The 24057-nt window shown below is 37.6% G+C and overlaps 2 protein-coding genes across 4 annotated transcripts; one reads left to right on the plus strand and one right to left on the minus strand.

Annotated features, from left to right (window-relative positions):
* Nucleotides 1-1021: 1021 nt before the first annotated feature.
* On the minus strand, nucleotides 1022-5782 carry ATP23 (ATP23 metallopeptidase and ATP synthase assembly factor homolog). Its single transcript, XM_065685945.1, has 6 exons — nucleotides 5529-5782; nucleotides 4807-4852; nucleotides 4622-4703; nucleotides 4226-4363; nucleotides 2485-2568; nucleotides 1022-1571 (listed from the first exon to the last, which is right to left on the minus strand). The coding sequence occupies exons 1-6, from the start codon at nucleotides 5710-5712 to the stop codon at nucleotides 1368-1370; spliced, it is 738 nt and encodes a 245-aa protein (XP_065542017.1). The 5' UTR covers nucleotides 5713-5782; the 3' UTR covers nucleotides 1022-1367.
* A 57-nt stretch (nucleotides 5783-5839) lies between these two features.
* RPAP3 (RNA polymerase II associated protein 3) lies at nucleotides 5840-23836 on the plus strand. 3 transcript variants are annotated; one of them, XM_065685835.1, is made up of 18 exons: nucleotides 5840-5873; nucleotides 6877-6922; nucleotides 7758-7916; nucleotides 8270-8410; nucleotides 8909-9031; nucleotides 10228-10355; nucleotides 10951-11072; nucleotides 11853-11923; nucleotides 12704-12835; nucleotides 14587-14714; nucleotides 16359-16480; nucleotides 16910-16980; nucleotides 17149-17262; nucleotides 18618-18829; nucleotides 20088-20283; nucleotides 20716-20813; nucleotides 22131-22231; nucleotides 23356-23836. In XM_065685835.1, exons 3-18 carry the CDS (start codon nucleotides 7764-7766, stop codon nucleotides 23445-23447), a joined length of 2004 nt encoding a protein of 667 aa, XP_065541907.1. In that variant the 5' UTR covers nucleotides 5840-5873; nucleotides 6877-6922; nucleotides 7758-7763; the 3' UTR covers nucleotides 23448-23836. The 3 variants fall into 3 exon arrangements, with proteins under 3 accessions (XP_065541907.1, XP_065541766.1, XP_065541850.1); XM_065685694.1 differs by lacking the exon at nucleotides 5840-5873 and adding an exon at nucleotides 5880-5977; XM_065685778.1 differs by lacking the exon at nucleotides 5840-5873 and adding an exon at nucleotides 5976-6056.
* Nucleotides 23837-24057: the final 221 nt, after the last annotated feature.

Here is a 24057-nt window from a genome sequence, read left to right on the forward strand (position 1 = left end):
CACAAAAGGGACATGGACCTATTGAAGAGAGCACAGAGGGCCATGAAGATGATTCGAGAGTGGGAGCACCTCTCCTATGAAGACAAGCTGAGAGAGTCGGGCTTGTTCAGCCTGGAAAAAAGGCTCTAGTGATACTTTCTAGCAGCCTTTTATTACCTAAAGGGGCCTACAAGAAATCTGGAGAGGGACTTTTTACAAGGGCCTGTAGTGACAGGACAACAGGGAATAGCTTTAAACTGAGAGAGAGGAGATTTAGATTAAGAAATTCTTTAGAGGGTGGTGACACACTGGAACAGGTTGCCAGTGAAGCAGAGAAGCTGCGGCTGCCCTATCCCTGGCAGTGTTCAAAGCCAGGCTGGACAGGGCTTTGAGCAACCTGGTCTAGTGGAAGGTGTCCCCACCTGTGGCAGGAGGGTTGGAACTAGATGATCTTAAGGTCCCTTCAACCCAAACCATTCTGTGATTTTGTCACTGAACTGTGCCTGTGTTTGAATCTCACCTTTAATTTCAGCAAGGAAGAGAATGTGATTCGCTTGCATCCATGACAATGATTCTTTATACTTGAAAATAACACAGGAATGAAACAACTTATCCCGGACTTCGGATGATGCTAGCCGCTTCTTGCTATCCTCAGATGGACTTACCGACTTAACAAGTGTAGGAAGAAGACTGTGAGTTACACCAGTTTCTTCAGCAAAACTCAACCTCATGGACAAACTGTCACTAATGCTTATCCAGCATGTAGGTTTGATCTGGTAAGCAGAATTATCAAACTCCTAAAAACCCAAAGGAAGATAACTGTGAAGTTAACATTAGATGAGCTGGAATTCCAAGAATTTCATGAAGTGTTAAAAAAAAAAAAAAAAGTGGCAGTTTATTTAATTTGGGGTTTAGCCATAGTTATTAAATCTAGGACCAAGAGCTGGGGAGCCTTTTAAAATGCAGTGATGTTCAGGTGCCTTTTAAAATGCAGTGACGAAGATCCCAGGCTTATGATTGTGTATCAACAATGGTGCAAATGTAAAGATTTTATGAAAAGATTTATTCAATAACAACAAAAACTTTAGAAACCAAGTCCTAGTGAGACAGAGCCAAATGCACATTGAAATGTGCAGACAGCTATTTGACAAGTCATTTGGTGCACTAAATTACCATGCTGGAATAAGAGGTGATGAGACAGTTTTCAGCCTTGCTCATTTACTTTGTTTACCTCCACGGAAGTTGGCTCCTGGAAAAAGTTTACAAAAATCTATACATTTGATAGAATTGCCCCTTTTCACCAGCACTGTGTGCGCATACTGTAACTACAGACGTTACAGAATAGTAAGATATTAACATAATTTTGCATGGTTTGCTTTTTTTTTCCTTTACAAATTAGCGTTGTAGCGATCTCTGTTCTGAAAGTCTCTAAAAGCACGTTTTGCATCTGTTTTACTGTGAGGGATTCTTCCAAAAGGTTCCAGATCATTGAAGCAGGCATCAAAAACTTCATCCACAGCTTTTTCTGCCGTTTCTCTGCTAACTTTTCTAACAGCCAGAATGGAACGAATTGCTCTGTCTCGTACACACGTCTAAAGTGGGAATCAGATAAAGAAAAGTTATCTGTCATTATTAGTATAAATGATTTTTTCAATTATTAACTCCTACTACATACGCAATAACTTTGTATCACAAAAGAATCAAACAATACCTGCAATAAGCATTTTTGTTCTGTCCTGTGTTAACTATGTAGTTTAGTTTTTCATGTGCAGATAAAAAATCAGAGAATTTCTTAGAACAAGAATTAAAATACAATTTGGCATTTGTTCTAAGTATCAAATATTCATACAATTTGACTTGGACATAAGAGAAAAATATGTCAGAAACAGACATAAATACCAGTTAGCACTTTTCCAACTGAAATGTTATAAAATGTAAAGGAATGACTCCTCTGTGGGCCTTAATTTTGATACCTCTCTTTACAGCAACTTTTGCTTAGGCAGTTTGCCTACTAATGATAAAGATGTAAACAGTACAAGCTAATTGACAGTCTGACATGACCAAGTACTTGGGACTCGACCCATCATTTTTAGTATTAAAAATAATAATTTGTGTAAGACTTCACACACATGCTTATCTAGAACCTTTGTCATTCACCTTTCTCCAGTTTTCATTGACTTTTACCCACTTACAGTGGGTAAGGTAATCCCACTGCATTTCCTGCAAACCCTGTTTTTTGTTTGGTCCTTATTAACTATCCATTGTCAGTGGTAATGCTCTATGGTAAGACTAGGTATTCAGGGATTTCACTCCTACAAAAATAACAACATGGGGAAAAAATCGTATCATTAAAGGTTATTAAAGTTTAATTAAGAGAAAGTAGCAAGTTCATGACATCTACTTCCTTCTCTGATATTTTCAGCTATGAAAGTGTAGAAGGCTGAGATCAAGTAGGTAAAGATGGCTCATAGCAAATCATTAGACTTTAACATCTACAGTTTTTACCTGATGGTGTCCTTTCAATCCAAATTTAAACCTTGCTATTTCATTCATCAGTGTACAGTCCCCACTGAGATTAGCAGCTCTAATCTATTGAAGAAAAAAGAAAAGCCACAAGATCAGAGAAACACATGGAAATATGAAGTCAAAAAAGCTGTAACAAATTTTTTTCTTCAACATCTTTCTGGTGACTGCTGGTAGAGAATATTCCCAGGGCCACTTCTTACTTATTAAGTACCTATTACCCTATCCACCCTCTCAGACTTGATAAACTATGAAGTATTACTACAGAACCTGTAAGTTTCTCCGGGGACAAGGTCTTACAAATTCCCAAAGCTTAAGTGAATGAGCACAAGAGATCATATGAATGTGTGTGTGTAAATATATACTGTGAACTGCTCAAAGTACATAGAAATAATACTATCAGAAGCTGATACAAGAGTCAGGAAGAAAGGCAGATATCTTTCAAAGACTACAGCTGCAATAACCAGAAGAGCAGCAACCCTCCTGCTTTAGGAAAAGCCACATTTAAATAAGTATGTATGTTTTAGCTCAACTGTCTTGTCCTGTGCACTGTAATTTATTTTGTCTGCCAACTGTTTCACACTCTACTCTCTTAGTTAGGAAATATAACTAAAACTAGATTTCCTATAATTAAATACAAGAGTAAGAATAAATGCAAGGAAAATATTAAATGTAAAAATTAAAAAGCTGACAACATAAATTGTAAATGCTATATAATAAAATACATATCAATAGACCTGAAGCAAACAAATAACCTAGATAAGAGCAAGAACAAACAAAATCTTGTTTCATATATGTTCTCTAATTTGATGTTTGAGGCTTACATGCTTTATTCTGCACTGTGTAGATCTTGGACAAAAAATGTAAGTAATAGTTAGTAATTCTGAATTACTGTATTAGGTTTACATGGCAAGATGTTGGCAATGGGGGACCTGCTGGGGTGGCATCTGTGAGAAGAGACAAGGGGCTCCCTTGCATGTCAGGATCAATTTCTGCTGGTTCTAAACCAGACCCACCACTGGTGACAGCTGAGCCCATCAACTACACCAGCAGTACCTCTGTGATGACATATTTAAGAAAGAATTAAAAATACCACACAGGAGCTGTAAGAAAAACATGATGGAAATAGCCCCACAGACACCAAGGTCAGTGAAGAAGGAGGGGAAGGAGGTGCTCCAGATACAAGAGCAGAGATTGTCCTACAGCCTATAAAGACCATAGTGACACAGGTTGTCTCCTTGCAGTCTGTGAAGGAACACAGTGGAGCAGCAACACCACAATTCATCAAAAAATATATGCTATAGGAAAAGACATATTTATAGTTAACAAAAAAAGATCTAAACAACAATAAGGTGTTAACCATACAACTGTGATAACTACACGAAATACCAAGACTTGCAGGGAAGAAAGAGAACCCTATAAATATTTGATTAATGTGTAAATGTGTTTTTATGTCCAACTACTCTTATTTGTTAATAATACTGTGATACCCACAGTGATCACATTCTATGTAATATGACACTGACATACTAATATTTGTGAAAACTAAAAATTTTTTTTCTGAATACAACTACATAGATTGACCTGACAGAAAGAACAAAACATGTTAACAGGATTAAACCATATGAAGGTTTATGTAACAGCATGCCCATTTAAACATCAAGCAGCCCCCATAACCATCAACAATTAATATAATGACCATATTGGAAGCCTTTTAACTTACCTCTGAACATGCTAAATGTTTGACATTTTTAAACCAGTCAACATGTGCACGGCAGTGATCAAAAGCATGAATCAATTCATGTGTGACCACCCGGTTCATATGGGATTGGTGGCGAATGTTGTTCTGACATAGAACAATCTGTAGAAGAAACGATAGGCAGTCTTTTCACTAAGTTTCAACATCTCCCTTACTTCTCAGAGATCAAGTACTTATCACCTACAGCATTTAGACTCTAGATCGGTGCTTTCAACATTACAGCCTTATCATTCTGCACAGCACTAGTTCTGATAACAAAATAAATGGAAGATATTCTGTAGTTTCATGACTAATCCTAGTAACGAAACACTTAAAAAAATAAGCGTAGTCCTCTGAAAGAAAACAATGTCCGTTGCCTACCTGAGATGTGGCAGAATCAAAACCTCCACCAACACAGGCATCACAGTTTTCACAAGAAAAGTGCCGGTCATTGAAGACAGTGCTGAAAGGTCCAAACAAAGTTATAGGGAAAAATCTGAAAAAGACTAGTAACTCCATATAACAGTGATGTTACTGCACAGAACAAGATGAGTTAGGTTACATACCAACCAGACTGCTTCATAGCCTCAAGAAGAAGTTGAGCATATGGATCTAGAAAAACATGACTGTAATCAATTTCTCTAGACAAAAGTTTTGCAAGTCATCTATAATCAAAATATAAAGGCAGTCAAGAAAAAAAAAAGCACTACACATGCAAATTCACACTTTGTAGTATTTAGCCCTAATGTAACACAACTGGCATGTGATACAGCTCAGGCTATAGAAAGTGATACAGAATCATGATACATAGAAAACTGTTCAGGAATCATGTCACTTTTGACACTTTCAATAGTAGTACACATCAATAATGGCATATAGTGACCACCGGGTTTGGTAACATTTGCAGTCAACACCAGATTGTGAGAAGAGCATAAATGAACCAAAAATTGACAAATCCTCTCAAATTTTCAAGGAAAAGAAGCCGAGAAGGACCTTCTGACAGGAAAACAGCACACAGCCACTTCTGAAATTGTGTTTTCTATGTCTTTACCAAAGCTAACGCGTTCATACAGCACCAGCCCCACCCCGCCACCCGCCCGGGCTCTGTCCAGCCGTCCCGGCGGTGAGCAGCGGCGGCAATGCAGCAGCTCCAGCGGCCCAAGGTCACCACGGCCAGCCGCAGCTGGCCGTACCGGTGGCGGACACGGAGGCCCCAGGTTCCACCCAGAGCGTTCCCCGCTGCGCCAGCGCCAGTCCCGGTCCCACCGGAGGACAGGGAAGCACTTACTCGTTTCCAGGGTCATCCTCAGCATCAGCTGGCACTTGTTGTGGTAGGTGAACAAGCTGCGGACCAGGAAGCTCTGAGGATTCTTCTTCCGTTCCGGGAAGAGCCGGTAGCCCAAGTCATCCTCCTCCTCCTTCCCTACCTTCTCCTCAGCAGCCGGCGGCGACGCAACCTCCCCCGGTTCCATTACCGACCCGCACCCCGACCCGCACCTCACCGGCCACCGTCCCGACGGCAGGGCCAAGGGGAGGTGCACGTCAGCGCCAATCACCGGCCCGCCCACCAGTCACGTGAAGTGGAGGGGGCGTGGCGAGGCAGCGCGGAGCGCCGCGGACCGGGAGGCGGAAGGTGCTATGCGCATGCGCTGCCCGCCCTCGCCGCTCTCTGCCCCTGCCGCGGCGGGCTGTCGGGGTGCCGGTGTGGTGTGGGGTCGCGCTGCATTCTGGGAGGAGGTGCGGCCGCGGGTGGAGGGCGTGTGGCGGCAGCAGGGAGAGACGGGGCTCGGTGCAGGGGAGGCCGCTGTAGGACCGGGTGGGTGCGTGGTGCTCGGTGTGTGGCTCTGCCGGCGGGGCAGCCGGCCTGGTGCTCGTTCTCCGTGGCCCATAGGCGGCTTGGCCGCGCGTAGTGGCGTGGCGAGGTGGAGCCTGTGGAGAGCCTACCCTTAGGGAGTGAGGAACTCGTTCGTAACGCTGAGGCGGTGGAGGGGCAGGTGATGAAACTTCATGGGGCATCTTCGGCCCGAGCTGGGGCCTCCCGTGGCGCAGCCTCGGGGCCCGCTCCCGTATGGCCCGCTGGGTGCGGGTCCGGCCAGGTCTCTGGGGTAATGCGGCTGCCCTCGGGTGTTGGATGAGGCGAAGGAAGAAGTAAAATCGCCTTAAAGGGGGTGTGAGAGTTGAGCTGAGAGGAGCCGGTTGTCGACAAGTGAGGCCGTTGCTAAGCTGTGTGCAGCAATGTTAGGCTAGCGGGAAGCAGGAGCAAGCTTACATTTCACACTTCTGTAAGTCACTTATGAGTGCCAGAAAACAAACTGCTAGAATTTTGCATGTTTAAGAGCATTATTTTAGTCAGTGACAGCAAAAAGAAAAGTTCAGCAAATCACAACCTAGTTTCTTACATCTTTTGATATATCTTTTTCTAGCTGCTGTTGGCCAGGGCATAGTAGGCTGTATGGACTATTCAGTGTGTCCATGGCCAGGTTTCATGGAATTACTGTCTGAGTATTGCAGAGACAGCTCAGCATGGGGGAAAAGCTGTAGGTGGAAAAAATATAGTAGACACCTAAACTGATGAATAATATACATTTTTGCTTTCACCTAAAGTCTTTTTCCACTTTTTTTTTTTTTTTTAACAGACCAAGTATTTAGAAGATTTGGGAAAAAAAAAAAACATTGCTAAAGGTAAGCATGTTGCCACCTATGTATAAACTAGGGAAAACTACAACAGATATAGTGGGGCATCTACTTGGCTACTTATTCTTAAGGATGGAAAAAATTTCAGCTTTGGTAGCATCAGTTCACTAGCAGTCATGCAGCATGTTTTTCCATCTTTTGAGACTCTTGTCCATAGTTATAGACAGCACAGTGTATTGCAGAAATCATTAGTTTTGGCCCATACAAACTCATTCAGAGGATATTTTGGACTTGTAATTCATGAGGCTTACTAAGAAAACACCTCATGTGTTTACTCTTTCTGTGCTAAAAATATGTGCGTATTTAAGCATGCTTTTATGGGCTGAAAGTGCTTCTGGGGGTTGGTTTGTCAGCTGTTTTGTTTCTGTTCAGATACAAGGTATCATGTATAACTTAGGGTTGGTTTTGGTTTTTTTTTTTTTTTCATTTAAAACTCCAATGGTAATGTGTTAAAGTTTTCTATATTGTCAGCGGGGCAGTACTTCAGAAATTGCTTTAAACTAAGATGACTTTGTAATCTCTCAGGATTGTCATTGGCTTGTTAGGCACTTTACCTTACACCTAGTTAGGAAAGCATTACTTGTTTATTATGATATACTGTGTTTTGTCTGAATAACAGGGCTTCCCTTTTTTTTTTTTTTTAAGGCATGTAAGTTGTGTTTCTTCTTAGGCTTTTAGTATTTAATATTTCTACTAGGCTGTTGGGAAGCGTGTCTTGAATGTAAATCGGACTTCTTGTTTTTGAAGTAGCTATCTTCCTTCAGTGCATGCTTTCAAATTTTCTTTAGAAAGTTGTTGGTTTTTTTTTTCTGAAATTTGGCAGCTTACAATGAGTGCTCCAAATAAAGCCATAGAACTACAGCTGCAAGTGAAGCAAAATGCTGAAGAGCTGCAGGATTTTATGAGAGAATTGGAGAGCTGGGAAAAAGATATTAAAGAAGTGGATTCGGAACTAAGGAGACAGAGCGGTGTCTCAGAAGAGGTAAAAATCGCAAGTCCAGTGTTAACTCAGCTATTAATAAAGCAGTAGCATTTATAGTAATTACTTCTTGCTTCAGCAAAATTACATATGGTGACTTAAAATGTCTGAATAGAATGTATGAGCTAGCTCAGCTGACTTATTCCTCATCCATAGTAGACCAAAGATTGCCCTGTAAATTCTTCCACCAGCAGAGCTGTGAGGCAGTAGCATCTGGAGGTGATGGATCCAGTAAATTTTCAGTCAGTTCCATGTAGATCGAGGAGAATACTATATCTGGTTACAGGTACCGTGGGTGCTTCAATACAAGTGACTTTCACACATCTGTTTTATCATAATTACTTATTTCAATTTAGAATTTGCCACCAATTCGAAACAAGGCTTTTAAGAAAAAGAAGAAAAGCAAAAGTAAAGTCACTTCAAAGATAACCACTGAGGAAAACAAGAAAAACAAGATCAAGTCTTATGATTATGAAGCATGGGGAAAGCTTGATGTGGTAAGTCAGGACATTTGCTTATTAACTGAGTCTTGTCCCCAGTTGATTCTATTTTAAATAAGATTTTGTTGCAGTGCTTGAGAGTTCAGTCCATGTGTCAGCATCTCTCTGTGCTGGGTACTGTATGAACATTGAAAGTAGCTTTCTCCCAAAAATGTTATGTGTTTAAAATCCATAAAATTGAGAAATACTTGAGTTTTCCATTGGCTGTGCTCTCATCCCCTAGATTGAATTTGACTTTAAGGGAAAAAAAATAAAATGGATTAACGATAGATCTCTTAGGAGGTCATCATTCTAATAGAACATAAGACTAAACACAGCTGGCAGTATCAGAGGATAGATCTCCCACTTTTGAAGTATGGAATACTCCTTAATAAAGAGGACTTAACCAGTAGAGATTTTTAAAAACACATTAGTAATTCTCCTAAAGTCTGTCTTATATTATTTTTGTATTGTTAAAATATAATGAAGGTAATAGTTTATTTTATTTGTTTTCAGGATAAGATACTTGAAGAACTTGATAAAGAAGATAGTACTCATGATTCTGTATCTCCAGAATCAGACTCTGAAGAAGATGGAATTCGTATAGATACAGAAAAGGCTCTTGCAGAGAAAGAAAAGGTTATAGCATTATAAATATTTGTTATTTGCCAAGTAGCAATTTAGCCCTAGGAGCACTTGCAGTTTCTTTTTAAAGATTGTCCGCTGAGACCACACTTCTGGTGGAAGAATTGCCTATTTGGATGTTTTATTTTTGTCTGCCTGTTATTCCAAAGTAGAAAACTCTCACTGTATTTCTGTTTCTTCTCATCACCAATTGCAGCAAAGCCTGTTAGACTTTGCTTAATGTATGCTTATGGTGATTAATGTGTTGGTGGTTTTTGTTATTTGATAAGTTATATTTCTGCATGGAATTGTCATAAGGATCAAACTAGTGTTTACCTGAGCACAAGGTTTGAATACCCCAAACTAAATCCCCAAGATTTTAAGATTAATCCATTTGTGAAGCCAGTACATCTGGGAATGATGGGTGAACTTCTGTGTCTTCCTTGCCTTGGTAATGGCAAGTTTGTACCAATTTGGTTTTACCTTATTTTGCAAGTAGAATACCGCAACAGCTATCTCATTCTTCATTGCCGTGTGAGAGACTATGCTGTGTAGCAGCTTCTCTGGTTCTGTGAAACTTCTTTGTTTACAAGCAATCACCTAACACCATGTGTAGGTCCATACTTTTCTTCAGTAGAGTTTCTTAGTTTGTTTTTGGTTTTTACTGTCCTCTGCATACATGTGTGTTTTCCCTGCTGCCGTGGAAATTCCTTGATGTATATAATCTGCGGTCTAGGCTGAGAATTTGGATGTCTTTGACCATTATTATCTTGGATGCAATGAAGCATTTGGGCGCACATGAGAAAAGAGTTATGTCCCAAAGGAGGACAGCAATGAAAATCCTTAACCAGGAAAGGAAAGGTGCCAAACCTCAAACTTCAGTAGTTCTCTAATTCAATTTAAGCAGTTATGTATGTGCTCATTATAGGCTTCTAGAAATGACTTACAGATACTGAAAATCAGTATATAATAAAACTTTATTATTGCGTTAATCATCAGAAATATTTAATGTTCAGTACTTAAAATACTCTTAGTTGAAAGAAATGTTTCACAGTAAAGCAGTGCTTTGTGAGAAATGTTTAAAAAGTTCTAAAATACAAGGTTTGTATTTTTATTTTACTTTTTTTTTTTCACCAAAAATTAGCAATGTATCTATCAAAGTATGTTAACTTTCTAAAAATACTTTTTTTTTTTTTTTATTCTATTCACAGGGTAATATCTACTTCAAACAAGGAAAGTTTGATGACGCTATAAAATGCTACACTAGGGGAATGCATTTTGATCCATATAATCCAGTATTGCCCACAAACAGAGCATCAGCTTTTTACAGAATGAAAAAGTAAGATTTCAAGTTAAATCCATGGTATTTTCTTCTTTGAAATGCTACCTTCAGATATTTTTGTTTGATTTTAAGTCTTGATTATATTACGTACCATACTGTGATTCGGTCTGTGCAAGACTGCTGCTGCTACCTGCTTTGCAGTTTCAAAGTAAAACAGGAATCATCAGGATAAGGAATCTGGTAGTCTCTTTCTTCTTTTTTTCCCTCTGCTTTCCACTATAAGTTCGCCATATTCTGTTTAAGTCTGTGTAAGACTTAAAGAAAAGAGAAAAAAAAAGAAAGGAGAAAGTTCACTGTCTAATTTGTCTTTCCATTTCACCGAATTCTATTTCTAAGGCTTTGATTTATCTGGGGAGAAGAAACAGTACAGGGGACTTGGTTATTCCTTCTATGGCAGTAAATGTTGTTGACCTTTGTTTTCTTTCCTGTCTTGATGTAGTCTGAATTGAGACATGTTTAAATACTCATTCTATGCTCCTTCTAAAGCATTTAAGATTTCTACTTCAGAGAGAACTAGAGTAAGCTAAATTGCTTAAGTTTTAGGGTTTGTTATCTAGATGTGTCCAAACTAACTTGTTCATATTTTTGATAGGTTTTCTGTTGCAGAATCTGACTGCAATTTAGCGCTTGCTTTAGATAAAAATTACACAAAGGCTTATGCTAGAAGAGGGGCTGCTCGCTTCGCTTTGAAAAATCTTCAAGGTGCTAAAGAAGGTGGGTCTTTCTTTCCTTAAAATACATACAGACTATTCCCATGCCTGCTTGATTAAGGGTTGTGCAACTTACTTATTGGGTTAGGAATTTAATTTTTTTTTCCCATTTAAAAAAAAAAACAAACCCAGACATATCGCATATTCTTCTGGCAAGGTAAAAATCAAGCAGCAGATCTGAATGATAGCTGTAAGTAGTAGTAGTTCTAGAATAATTTAGCTTTAAATGTTGCCCAACATAAGAAGGATGTGAAACTGCAAAGTAACTTCAGAGGAGGGCCTCAAAAGTGAGAGAAGGCTCTGGGAACACCTTCTTGTAGCTTTACAGTACCTAAAGGGGGCCTAAGAGAAATCTGGAGAGGGACATTTTGCAAGGGCATGTAGTGTTGGGCAAAGTGGAGTGGTTTTAAAGTGACAGTGAGGGTTGATTTAAAATGCCTATTAGGAAGAAATTCTTTACTGGGGGGGGTAATGAGACACTGGACCAGGTTGCCCAGGCAAGCTGTGCTGCCCTGTCCCTGGCAGTGTTCAAGGCCAGGTTGGATAGGGCTTTGAGCAACCTGGTCTAGTGGAAGGTGTTCTTGCCAGTGGCAGTGAGGTTGGAACAAGATGATCTTTAAGGTCTCTTCTAACCCAGACCATTCTATGACATGTTGCTTTCAGTACACTGGGCTTCTGGGGTAACTACAAAAAAGGGTAATCTCAAAAAGAATGTTCTTATTTTGTATTCCGGTTAGTATTCTGTAATTCTAACCTGAAACATAGTTTTCTGATCATTTGGTAGATTATGAAAAAGTTCTAGAGCTGGATGCAAACAACTTTGAAGCAAAAAATGAACTGAAGAAAATTGATCAGGTAATAAGGTTAATAGTCTCTAGCATAAGTTAATACACCCTGTTCAATTTATATTTGTATCAACTTATGTTTATAACAGTAGAATTCAATGAAATCTCGTGCTTTTTCTGGCATTTGAAGTTCACTAAGGTTAAAATCTGTAATTGAGTTTCTTCTGGATTAACTAGCATGTATGCAAACATCAGTGTAACAGTGGATTGTCAGACTAAGACCTGTGTGGTTTTCTTTGCTAGCCTGTTTGTAGTACCACTGATTGCTGTGGTCTGCCTAATTAGAAAGTGGGTTTAAGCCTAGCAGAGCATAACATGCTGACTCATGCCTGATCCTTTTCATAACGGGGAGAGACTGCTGATTATGATGACTCTAGTAAATACAAGCTCACCTGTTGTTAGTGTATGAATATGCTTATACCTTGTCAACTGTAGTTTTGAAAGCGCTTGAAAAATGAGTTTTCAGAATCAAAACCGAAGTCTTCAGTAATTGAATAAATAAATGATTTGTGAATTGGAATGTATGTATAGACAGATTCCATGGGTCATCTTACATTGTGTTTTAGAAATTGCATGCTTTTAATTTACCAAGTAACAGCCTTGACTCTCAGTCCCTCATAAAAACACATTTTCAAGTTTAGAATGATTTCTTCAATTTGCATTGTGCTTACAACACAGGCACTTCTGTTAAGATGCTTTTTTTGCATCTTAAAAATTTTGTATTTATTGTTATCTTCTGAAAATGTGTAAGTGGGAGAAATACTGAGAAAAAAAAATTGTATCTTTGCAGGCTCTGTCATCAAAAGAAAGCTCGGAACGGAAAGAATTTGATGAAGTGGTCAGACCTGAATTAACAGATGAAGAGAAGCGGCGCATTGAACACCAGCAGCTCAAGCAGAAGGCTATTACAGAAAAAGATATGGTAAGTTCTTTCACAAAAGAACTAAAAAAGGTCTTGTGTTGTGCTGTTGCAAAGAAAAGTCGTGTGGTGGGGCTGTTCAGTCTGGAGAAGGCTGTGTGGAGACCTCATAGCAGCTTTGCAGTATCTGACAAGGGCCTAAAAGGATGCTGGAGAGAGACTTCATTAGGGATTGTAGCAATAAGGCAAGGGGTGATGAGTTCAAACTTAAAACAGGGAAGTTCAGGTTAGATGTAAGGAAGAAATTCTTTACTGTAAAGGTTGTGAGGCACTGGAACAGGTTGCCCAAAGCAGTGGTGAATGCTTCCTCCCTGGCAGTGTTCAAGGCCAGATTGTATAGAGTCTTGGGCGACATGGGCTAGTGCGAGGTGTCCCTTCCCATGGCAGGGGGGAATTGAAACTAGATGATATTAGGGTCCTTCCAAACCCTAACCATCCTGTGATTCTGTGAGCTATGTAGGTGTGTAAATTAAACCTGATACTGTCTTTAACTTAAGATTGTATCAAGGACATTGTACTTAAGTGTTTCCCATTTGGGACTTTATAGGGAGGGGAGGGGGGACAGTGGGTTCTCTTTGGACTCTTCTGGAGGAATAATTATACAAGGTAGCTTTTGCAGCCCAAATTGTATAAGAAAATTTCAAATATGTACCAAGATAAGTAGAACTTGAACTGTATTTTAGAGAGATCCCGTTTCTCCAGTATTATATGCATCTTGACCCTTGCTTGTCCAGGTAGAGTTGTGCACTGTTTTTTTGTGTTTTCAAACTTCTGGTTACATGGTGAAAAGTAGTTATAGAAAGAACTTTAGGGGGTGCAGGCAACAATGACAATAAAAATGTATTTTTGGAAACATGGTCTTAACTCACAATTGGCATATTGATTTCTCCCTCTCCTCGCTGTTGAAATTAAGAAATAACATTATCAAGTAAACCAATTTTGTTCTCTTACCTAGCTATTTAACTTAAGACTTTTTATCAATATTCAGGCTTCCTATACTGATTGTAAGAGGTAATTAGTAGGAAAAGAATGACAGCACACATTAAGTGCGTAAAAGGAACAAAAGTTTGAAGAGGCTACAGAAGAGAAATTTCAGTCCAGTGCAATACTTCATTCATAGGAGAATTGACTCGCTGTGGGCCTGTTCCTAGCAGCATGGATCCTTTCAAGTCTCTGTTGTGCCCTTTGCTTTTTTGCCAGTGAGTAGAGTAGCATCAGAGAAGATAATATATGGCTTTATATTGGTACTGAGAAGCAAAAGATAGTTTTAGTTTCTTGGAAACATAGTGATGTAATTTTGTTGTATGGAGCATTAACTGGAAAATAAAAGCAACATTTGGGCCCAAGTAATATTTGAGGATAACAGTTTCATGAATGTAGCAGTATAAAGATAGATTTACACAGCAAGTCTTGAAAGGGGATTTGTATAGGTTCAGCTTTGTTCAACATGTGTTTTAAATTCAGGAGGCATAGGGTGGCTTATTCTGTGCATCCAGCATAAAGATAAATCACAAGTTATTGATTTGTATGTCTGCACTTGAACTGTGTATGCAGCAAAACCCTTGAAATACTAGAAAGAATTAAGGTACTTTTTGTGGTCTGCCTCCCAGCTTAGATATGAAAAAATATTCCATAAATACTGGCCCAGAGGTGGGTGTTCTTTGTGATCCACATTCCTGATATTGTGACCCTTTATAAAGCTCATTGCACTAGATGTTTCTCAACAGTATTTTTTTCTAACCTAAATATTACAGGGTAATTGTTATTTCAAAGAAGGAAAATATGAGGCTGCAATAGATTGTTATACCCGTGGTATAGCAGCAGATGGCACCAATGCGCTTCTGCCAGCTAACAGAGCCATGGCCTATCTAAAGATTGAAAAGTAAGTAGGACTGCACGTTTCTTTATGGTGACCTAGACAGAAGAATGATCCAGTAGATTTTCACTCAGGTTTAGTTACTGTCATTCCTAATTATACTCAGAATTCAGTATAGAATAAATCATATTGAAAACAGTAAGGGGGAGAGAATAACTCAATATGTGTCATTTTACAATGCATTTCACAGGAAGTAAGTTCTGAGATAATAGAATAGCATCAGCATGAAATTATAGTTACTTAAGTTTGATTTTTCTTTCTTTTATGTATATAGAAAGACATATATTCACTTTTCTCAAAGGACCTGCCCAAAGCTTTGTCTTTTTTGACCATAAACCCCAGTTAGCTATAAAATGTTGCACTGTAAAAAGAACTGGATTATAACTTCTGACTTCAGAGGGAATGGGCAGGAGATTTTTTGGAAGTAGTCATCTTTTTAAAGTATTTTTCTTGAACTCCACTAATGGAGACATGTATGTGTAGTTTATTTTTAGTTAAGCTTAATTCAGATAATCCTGTAACAGTAGGAAATGCATGCGCTTAGCAAATGAGAGAAATTCCATGGCTGTTTTTGAAATCTGACTTTTTTTTTCCACTCCTTGATGGCATGGTAGTTTAAATCTTTTAAACTGGTAGCATGAAAAGCAGAGAGCTGAGCATTATGTTGGTCATCTGTTTCAACATGACGTGGCTGGGTATCTGTAGAGATATTGATCTCAAATTATTAGATTACGAAATAGGTTGCACAGGTAGTATTTCTGACAAAACATTGGTAATTTAGTACTGAAACCACAGACAACATCATAATGCAAATAATGTTTTCATATAATCAGAGGAAGTGATACCTTAATTGAATGACCAAGCAAGAGAATCAGTTCTGTATGATAAATCTGTGTATGTATTGTGGATCTTTGCATTTCAAAGAGGACCAAACAAAATGCAACAGAAGCTCATTGATGTTCTTATAAAACTCTAAGACTCTAGAACTAGTAAGAACTCAAAAAAAAAATAAAAATCAACCCCCCCCCCCAAAACTGTTTTCGTAAATTCAATGATAGATTGAAGGAGGAGAAGACAAATGAAAATAGTTTAATATGCACATAGTGGTATCATAATATAACTAAATATAGCTGGGATGAGGAAATTTGATCTTACAGTGAAGCAAATGACTTCAGTGCAAGGATATACTGACTTGTTATTCTGAAATATCTTGGGACAAGTCACAGGAATTCAGGTGTAGAGAGTTTTATTCTCCTGTATGCTTGCTTCTCCTTTCCTTTTTTCCCTCTGTTAATACATTTGTAATGGTCTCGCTGGTTCTCAGCAGCAAAAAGCTCTGATGCCGACTTAATTTTAAGGCTTAATGTTTAAAGTAGACTCTGACAGGATTTAAGCATTTATTTTCATGGGGGAAGTGAATTTCTCTGTGGTGATAAAAAGATTCAGCAGTGTGTCATGAGATACCAAGAGATTTGGCTGAAATTTCAGTGTGCTAAGAAATTGTATTTTATACATTCACTTTACTTTACATTCTAGCTCAGTGTAATTAAGATCTGTCTTTATGTTTTAATTGTTTTGGGTAGCTCTGCTATTTCAGTTGAAACTGCCTCTTGAAACTGATCATTAATTTTGTACTGTTCTTTTGCTGAGGTATGAAGAGGCAGAAAATGACTGTACACAAGCTCTGCTCTTAGATGCCTCTTATTCTAAAGCCTTTGCCAGAAGAGGAGCTGCCAGAGTTGCTCTTGGAAAGCTAGAAGAAGCTGTGCAAGGTAAGAATTTGAATAATCTTGAATGTGTTGAGCAAGAGATAAGAACATCCTGATTTTTATTTATTTTTTTTAATCTTCTAGTAACAATTTAATCAATTGCTGATTAATTGAGGTTATCATGCAAGCATTAAGAATGATTGGGGTTTGGTGAGTTTCATTGAATATGTATAATGTCTTATGTGTTGGTATCTTCAGGACTGGAGAAGTTTTGTATTAAATGACAACTATTGTCACTTACAATAAGTAGCAAGAAATAGTTTGAGAAATGTGTCATGATGTAAGTATTAGGATAGCTTACCTTCCTTTAATGATTTTAGAGCTCTTAAAGGAAAACAGGAGATATAAAAATTTGCCAGGTGTACTTTGTAACTTGAAATATCTGCAGTCTTTTATTTGTTGTTTGTTCTTTTGTTTTTTCTTTCCATGCAGATTTTGAAGCTGTTCTGAAGTTGGAACCTGGAAATAAACAAGCAATAAATGAACTCACTAAAATAAGGAATGTATGTATACTTGTGGGGTTTTTATTGGGTTTTGGGGTTGTTGGGGTTTTTTTGTTGGGTTTGTTTTTTTTTTTTTGTAATTCTACCCATAGTGGTAGAATGTTCTCAACATATCTTGTAATTATTCCTCAAACTTCTAATCTTTTGGACAAATTACCATTTTTTCAGGAATTAGCTGTGAAAGAACAGTGGACTCAAGAATATCCTGCAGTATTGATAAAAGAATCAGAAATAAAAAATATAGTGAAACTGAGTCATAATCCATCACTCCTGACATCAACAGTAAGTTGTTTGGTTTAATGAGGTGCTTTCTGTAATGATGGGAAAAACAGGTCTTGAAGATAAAATTCGCTTCTTGCTTATTTATGTAGACAAAACTCCTGATAGATGCATGTTGCCTGCAGAAAGCCCAAAATTTACAGACCTTTGATATTGTTCAAGAACGTAAGCTTCAGCATTTCCATACGTGTGTAACAGTAGCCGTGCTGTGAGCATTCAGCCTGCAGTTCTGCACTTGGGAAACATGATGTATGTGTATATCTGTAATATGAAATGGGGAAGCAACCCCACAACTGTTATCCTGGACGTAGCTTACATTGTAGTTGAGAGTAAAGGGGTGGCAGTTGAGTCTACATGTTTGATTTCAGACTTCAGAAAACTGGGTAAACTTTCCTTCATTTCATCTTCTGTTTACAGTTTCTGTAGCAGCTGTAGTGGTAAGAAGACATGTTGCCTGCCCATGTCATAGGCTGGTGTTCACCTATGGCTACTACAAGAGCCTTGAGCCTCTGTTTTCATCCACGTAAACTGTAGAACAGCTGAGGACTTGCTTTCAAGAAGCAATATTTTTGAACTATTGAGTTATTGGTGCTTATAGTCAGATTAATGAATTACATATGACAAAATATGATAATAAAGAGAATAATATCATCTCTATATATTAGGCTTCCCTTTTTAGTACACTTAATCTTTATACATTCAGCAGAGAGTTGTGTAAATACAAAGCATGCTCACACTTTGTGCGGAGTACTGTAGTGTTGTGCTCTTGATCTGTCCATCTAATTTGGATGGATTTAGTAGGTAATACCTGACTATTTTGATCCTTTTTTGGTGGGGAAAGTATTAATGCAATCTGTATAACCAGATACAATTTTTTTTATTTTTTTTTTTTTTTTAGAAACCTAAATGAAATCTCTTGTGAAGTAGCTTAAATGCTCTAGACAGTTATAAAAGTTTTCAGTTTGGCTGCTAAATTGAGATACTAGGCTGATTATTTTTTTTCCTTGTTCTGTTAAGGTAGAGCAAGTATAGATGAAGCATCTGTGCTTTTAGTGCTGCCCAAGGATTACAGAGAGAACTGCAGTTTTGTTTTGTTTTTATTACTGGGAAAATAGAATACAGAGTCTGAGATCCTCTGCAGTCAGGATACCGTGGTTTACAAGGGTAAAGCAAGAAAATTATCATAACAAGACTTACTGTGGAATGTAGAAGTTTCGTTTTTCTTTATTGAAAATGTCTTTCATATGCACCTCTACAGGAGAAACTACTTGAGTGCATTTTAAGTGCAGTTGCTTATGTGGGGCCTGTGTATGCACTGATGTTGAGGCTACACTCATGACATATGTATTTTTGTTTAGAAGCCTTTGCAAAGAATAGAGATTGAAGAAATTGATGATGACACAGCAAACAGTGATTTGCCCAGCACTGCTTCTTTAGTCAAGAACTGTAGAAATTCAGTGACTGTTGAAAAAACAGGGAAACTAGATCAGGATGATCAGCTGGCTACAATGGACATTCCAAAAGCAAAGCACTTAAAAATAGAAGAAATCAGTGATACGTCAGCATTTCAGTAAGTATAAAAATTCTGATCCTCTTTTTAAAAGATAAATTTAGTTGAGAACTTCAATTTCAGATTTCTACATGTGATGAAGTATCAAACGTATTTTAGAGAATTTGAATCAAAAAGGAAACACTGAAAGAAACTGCCATTCTTAGACATCTGCCTCCGATCGTGCTGTGGTTGACACAAGTACGATCTATTTAGTGTCAGGTGGAAAACTAGTCTTATTTTTGCGGTTCCAGTATAATGAAGTTCATAATATTTTCCTGTACACCATGCTGTCTTCCTGGTGCACTTCATCTTGCCTAGCTGCGATTTTTATTTGTAATGTTATAGAGCAGATTTTGAGCAGAGTTCAAGCATTCTTTGCACACCAGTTGTGTGAGAGAAAAGGAGCAGATGAGAGTGTTGCCACTCTTTCCTTCACTTAGCAGGAAGCTGATGACTTCATGTTTGCTCAGACTTCCCAAGTTCTACTGCATTAGCTAGGCCAACTCAAGTCTGGCTGGCCGAAACTAGGCTGAAGTATCCTAACTTCAGGCCACTCTCCTAACTTTATCCCCGCTAAGTGTTGAAACTCTATGTGTCTGCTGCATTGGCATCACCTACTTCTGTTAATTGTAGATACTTCTTTATGGAGTTCTGATTGAAGAATTTCTATGAGAAGCACCCTCCCACACGCAACTTTTCCAGCTCAGTCAAATGGTTTTAATGTGAAGAAATGTTGAAGAATGTTGAAGAAAAAAAGTATATTAGCCTTTTTATAACTTCTAAAAAATAAATGGACTTAACTGACAAATTGTAGGACAAAGAAAATGGCATGTAATCAGTGTTGAAAGCAGTTTGTTCATTTGACATAGTTATTTGTTTTGTGTTGTGAAATTGCAGAAAATGTAATTATTTTTAATTTTCAGCGGTGTATGGTAGAAATCTGCACTAAAAAAATGCAGTTATTTCCAGAAACAAAGGAGACAAAGGCTGAGAATTTGTAAATGTGTGGCTTTTAGAAAAGGGGAATCATGAAACTTCCATAATCTGAAGGTTGGGGGGGGGGGGGGTTGTTTGTTTTTTGAGTTTTTTTATGGTTTTTTTTTTTTTGTTGGTTTTTTTTGGGGTTTTTTTTAGGTACCTGCTTAAACTAAAATACATTAGTTTTAAAAACATTGGTAGAATGGTAGCTTTTAATGGGTTGAGAGGTCTCCAGTTAGGTCTTAGTGTAAGATATCCTTGAAACACAATCAAGAAAAAAATTTAAATCTCTCTGCAGGCTTCATGGTAGTGTGAAAGGAATTTCATCAATAGTGGATTCATCATTCCCTTTGAATGGACAGAGAGAAAAAGAAATCAAAAGGTCATTTAAATCTGCTTCTGCAGTCCCTGCCATTCCTGCAAATTCTTTCCAGCTTGAGTCTGACTTCAGGAAGTTGAAAGGCTGCTCAGAAAATCTGTACTTGTACCTGAAGGTATGGAATGTAGTATTGATTGGCAGTGCTTGGGCAGTTTCTTCAACTGACATTGAAGAAACAGGGCAAACTTAGGTGGAAAAGGTAGCTACGATTAGTGTATCTTAACAATGTACAACAGTCCCTTTCTTTAATTGCCTTCACGTAATACCAAGTAGTTTGATCTGCATTTGAGTAATGCTGCTCTTGTGCCTGACTTCACTTACCTCACTTTGTGTACAGTCCCTACATGATCTGTCTCTTCTTTCAAACATAGGCCCTGATTCTCCAAAGACTTATATACATCAGTAACCATGTTAAATTCTGACTTTTCAAACGAATGCTTTTAGAGTAATTAGACATTCCACTTCTAATTCTCATGACTCAACTGCCTTTTTTTAATTTTTTTGCCTAAAAATAACTTACTTTTTTTTTTTTTTTAATTTTCAAAAGCAAATAGAGCCTTCACTTTATTCAAAACTGTTCCAGAAATCCTTGGATCCAGACTTGTTTAACCAGATCCTGAAAATTCTGCATGATTTCTACATCGAGTAAGTTTAACTCTTTTGAGTTTTTGGTTTGGGTTTGTTTTTTTTGTTCCTTCCTAGCATCACCCTTGGGCTTAAAAAAAATATTTCCAGCCTGCATGATGCAGTAATTACAATGATTCAGTTTCTCTTTCTTCAGAAATTAAGCGTGTATTGAGAAATCGGGTAGAAAAGACGTAAAGAAATAAATAGCCTTTAGTGTAAGTTTTTGAATTCAGTTCTGCTACATTGCATTGGAAATTGAGTATCAGACTGTATGGAATAATTTTGGTTCATATTACTGTGTGTTCTGTTATCACATATAATTGCACAAAATTAGCTTTCTATATTAACTTTTTAAAGCAGAAAAATAGAGGGTTTCATTTTTGTGTAATGCTTATTGTGATGCATTCTGACTTTAAATTACCTGCTAGTATTTTACAGTAGCCTGTAATAAACATGTGTTGGAGCTAGAAGTTCTGATAAGAAAGGACCTGACAATTATATTTGAAATTTCTGTCTATGCTGCTGAGTCTTAAAGTTCATTTTGCCTGTCAGAGGCAGCATACTGCGTGTCTGGATTACTTGGAGCACACACTTCAGAATGTTTTTAGGGTGGTGTTTTATGGAGGAAAGCAAATACAAACTGATGTTTGCCTTTCCTTCACTTTCTTTAAAAGTGAATACCCATCATGTGTGTGAAACATGACATCTTAAAAGATAAGGTCCTACATGTGGTGGTATGGCATAAAAAGTTTAGGAAGTTTCAATTGTTAAATATATTTCTTCTGTAGGGAGACAGATCAAGTTCTGAAAGAAAAAAACTAACAGCAAATAGTATTTAAGACAGGGACTGTTTACTGTTGAGCAGAAGAATGTAGAGTGAACACAATCGAGGAATTTTCTGTACGGAGAAAAATTATGAGAACTGTAGTGTGGTGCTTTTTTGCTAAGTCTCTATGACCACAGGGCTTCTTCCTGAACTCGCACACCCTGATATGTATAAATATGGTGATGTTACAGCAAGGTGTAACCATTAAGTCATACAGTAGCTATTCGTATATGAACAGCAGTCAGTTTGCATAAGTCTAGGGTTTTATATTTCTTCATTCTTGCCCTGTATCCATATGATACTTACATCAAGATTTCTGGATGTTGACTTTTTGCTTCATGCAAGGAAGAATAAATCAGAAAGATGAAAGGCAGGGAATATTAGCCACAGAGAAGTGAATCCTGTTGGTCATTTAATTTCTTGTTCCTGAAGTCCTTTAATATTGCTTGCAGCTACTGAATCTTTCTAATCAACAGTAGTTACTTTATATTTCTAATACTCTTCCTCAGGAAAGAGGAGCCATCTCTCATCCTTGAAATCCTTCAGAGGCTGTCTGAATTAAAAAGATTTGATATGGCAGTAATGTTTATGTCAGCCACAGAGAAAAAAAGTAAGTAATTCAATAGTGTACTTAAAAGCTTAGAAACTTTCTGATACTGTAGGCTCTATCAAAAAATACGTAAACTTAAGTGCTATTCTTGTTTATTCCATTTAATAATCAGTGAAGATTAGTTGTCTAGCTTCTTGGTTGTTTTAGAAGCTAATATGATTTTTTCTTAATCTATTGATTCCTTTTTAATTCTTAAAAACAAGAGGATTTAGCTGTAGTTTTGATCAGTAATACTGTTGCATTTTAGTCTGATGAAATGGGCTTCACTAGCATTTCAATTTTGTAGCTGAAATGTAATGTTACAAAAGGTAATGTTACAAATGTATGAATTTGCATGAAATCTTCTATCCAAAATGCAAGGTATCCAAATTACAGTTTCCACAATTTACAATAATTTCTTGGCAATCCTGACTTAACTGTTGTCAATAAGACCGCTTAATGTGTGTAAACTCAGCCTGGTCCTCTGTCATGTTCTTGAGGCATTACTTAAATTAATTTGTAATTCATGTTGATACTGGCTTGAGTTCATATTTCATAGAAGTGTGTGGGGTTTTTGTCTCAAACATTTTCTTTCTTTATCACACCAGACCAACTGTGTAACAATTGAGGCACTTACAAGCAAAACATTTCTCTGGGACCAAGTAATGTCAAACTTACTATCTCGGCAGAGTTTCACTAATAGCCATTACACTTTCAGAACTGATAAGTGAATCTCCTTAAAATTACTTGTTTGACATACTGAAGTGCAAGTAAATTCCTTTTACGAATTGCATTCACGCCTTTAACCTGATGTAAGCTTTATCTGCCATCTGGCATTAACTTTTACCTTCTGCATTTAATGGCATGGTGTCGAGAAAGTAAACAAAATAAAATCTGTCTATATTGTCAGGATTTTGTACCTGTTTAAGGAAACGTTGTTAGGCAGTTCACGGGCTTCAGAGAATAATGAGAACTTCCCTTTGCTATTTTATTTTATTTTTTTATCCTCTCAGTAGTTCTAAAAACTCCCTTATATTTCAGCTCTATAAATCCAAACCTTACTCTCCCTTAGGAAAGAATTGGACTAATTTACCTTAAGAGTGCAAGTCACAGAAATAACTGTGTGTTGGGATTTTCTTCAACAGTGACACAGGTATTGTTCAATCATGTGAACCACATGGGATTGAAAGATGCTTCCGTCAAAGAGTTGGAGAAGAAATACGGTATTTTCCCTTAGTGAGATGACTGATGTGTAAATTTGTTTCTGCGCCTTCTCCATGTGGAAATCAGCTGAAAGAGCCTATAAAGACTGGAATTTTGTTGATTTTGTATAAGTAATGAAACTCTAAGCTTGGTTTAGCCAAATGGCGATTGCCTGAAGAGATAACTGTTTAGTTCTGCAGGTACATTTGCTTTCCAGACAATACAGAGCTGCATTGTCTTTGGTAGAATCTGTTTGCCCAAAAAACAGTTGGACAGTTTAGCATTCAGAATTTGAACTGTAGATAGAAATCTTTATTAAAATAAAAATATTTATAAACATGTCTTTCGTAAGAATCAAATGGTGTATATTACAAATGTGCGTGTTTTTTTTATTTTAGGAAATAAACTGAACGTTGAATTGAAGATACTAAATTTTTAAGTTTTTTTTTTTTTATAAGGTGTCTAAATCATTCTTCTCTAAGAGTACACTACATCAGAACCTGCAATGTGCAGAGCAAACATGCGGTGTGGTCAAAAAATTCATTATTCTTTGATTTGAGTTTACTCAAGCTGAGTTTTAGCATTGACAGCTTGAGATTGCTGTGAACCTCAGCTCTAATTGCAGAATAGAAAGAAGACATTCT

Source organism: Lathamus discolor, chromosome 1 (genome assembly GCF_037157495.1).
Source record: "Lathamus discolor isolate bLatDis1 chromosome 1, bLatDis1.hap1, whole genome shotgun sequence".
NCBI lineage: Eukaryota > Metazoa > Chordata > Aves > Psittaciformes > Psittacidae > Lathamus > Lathamus discolor.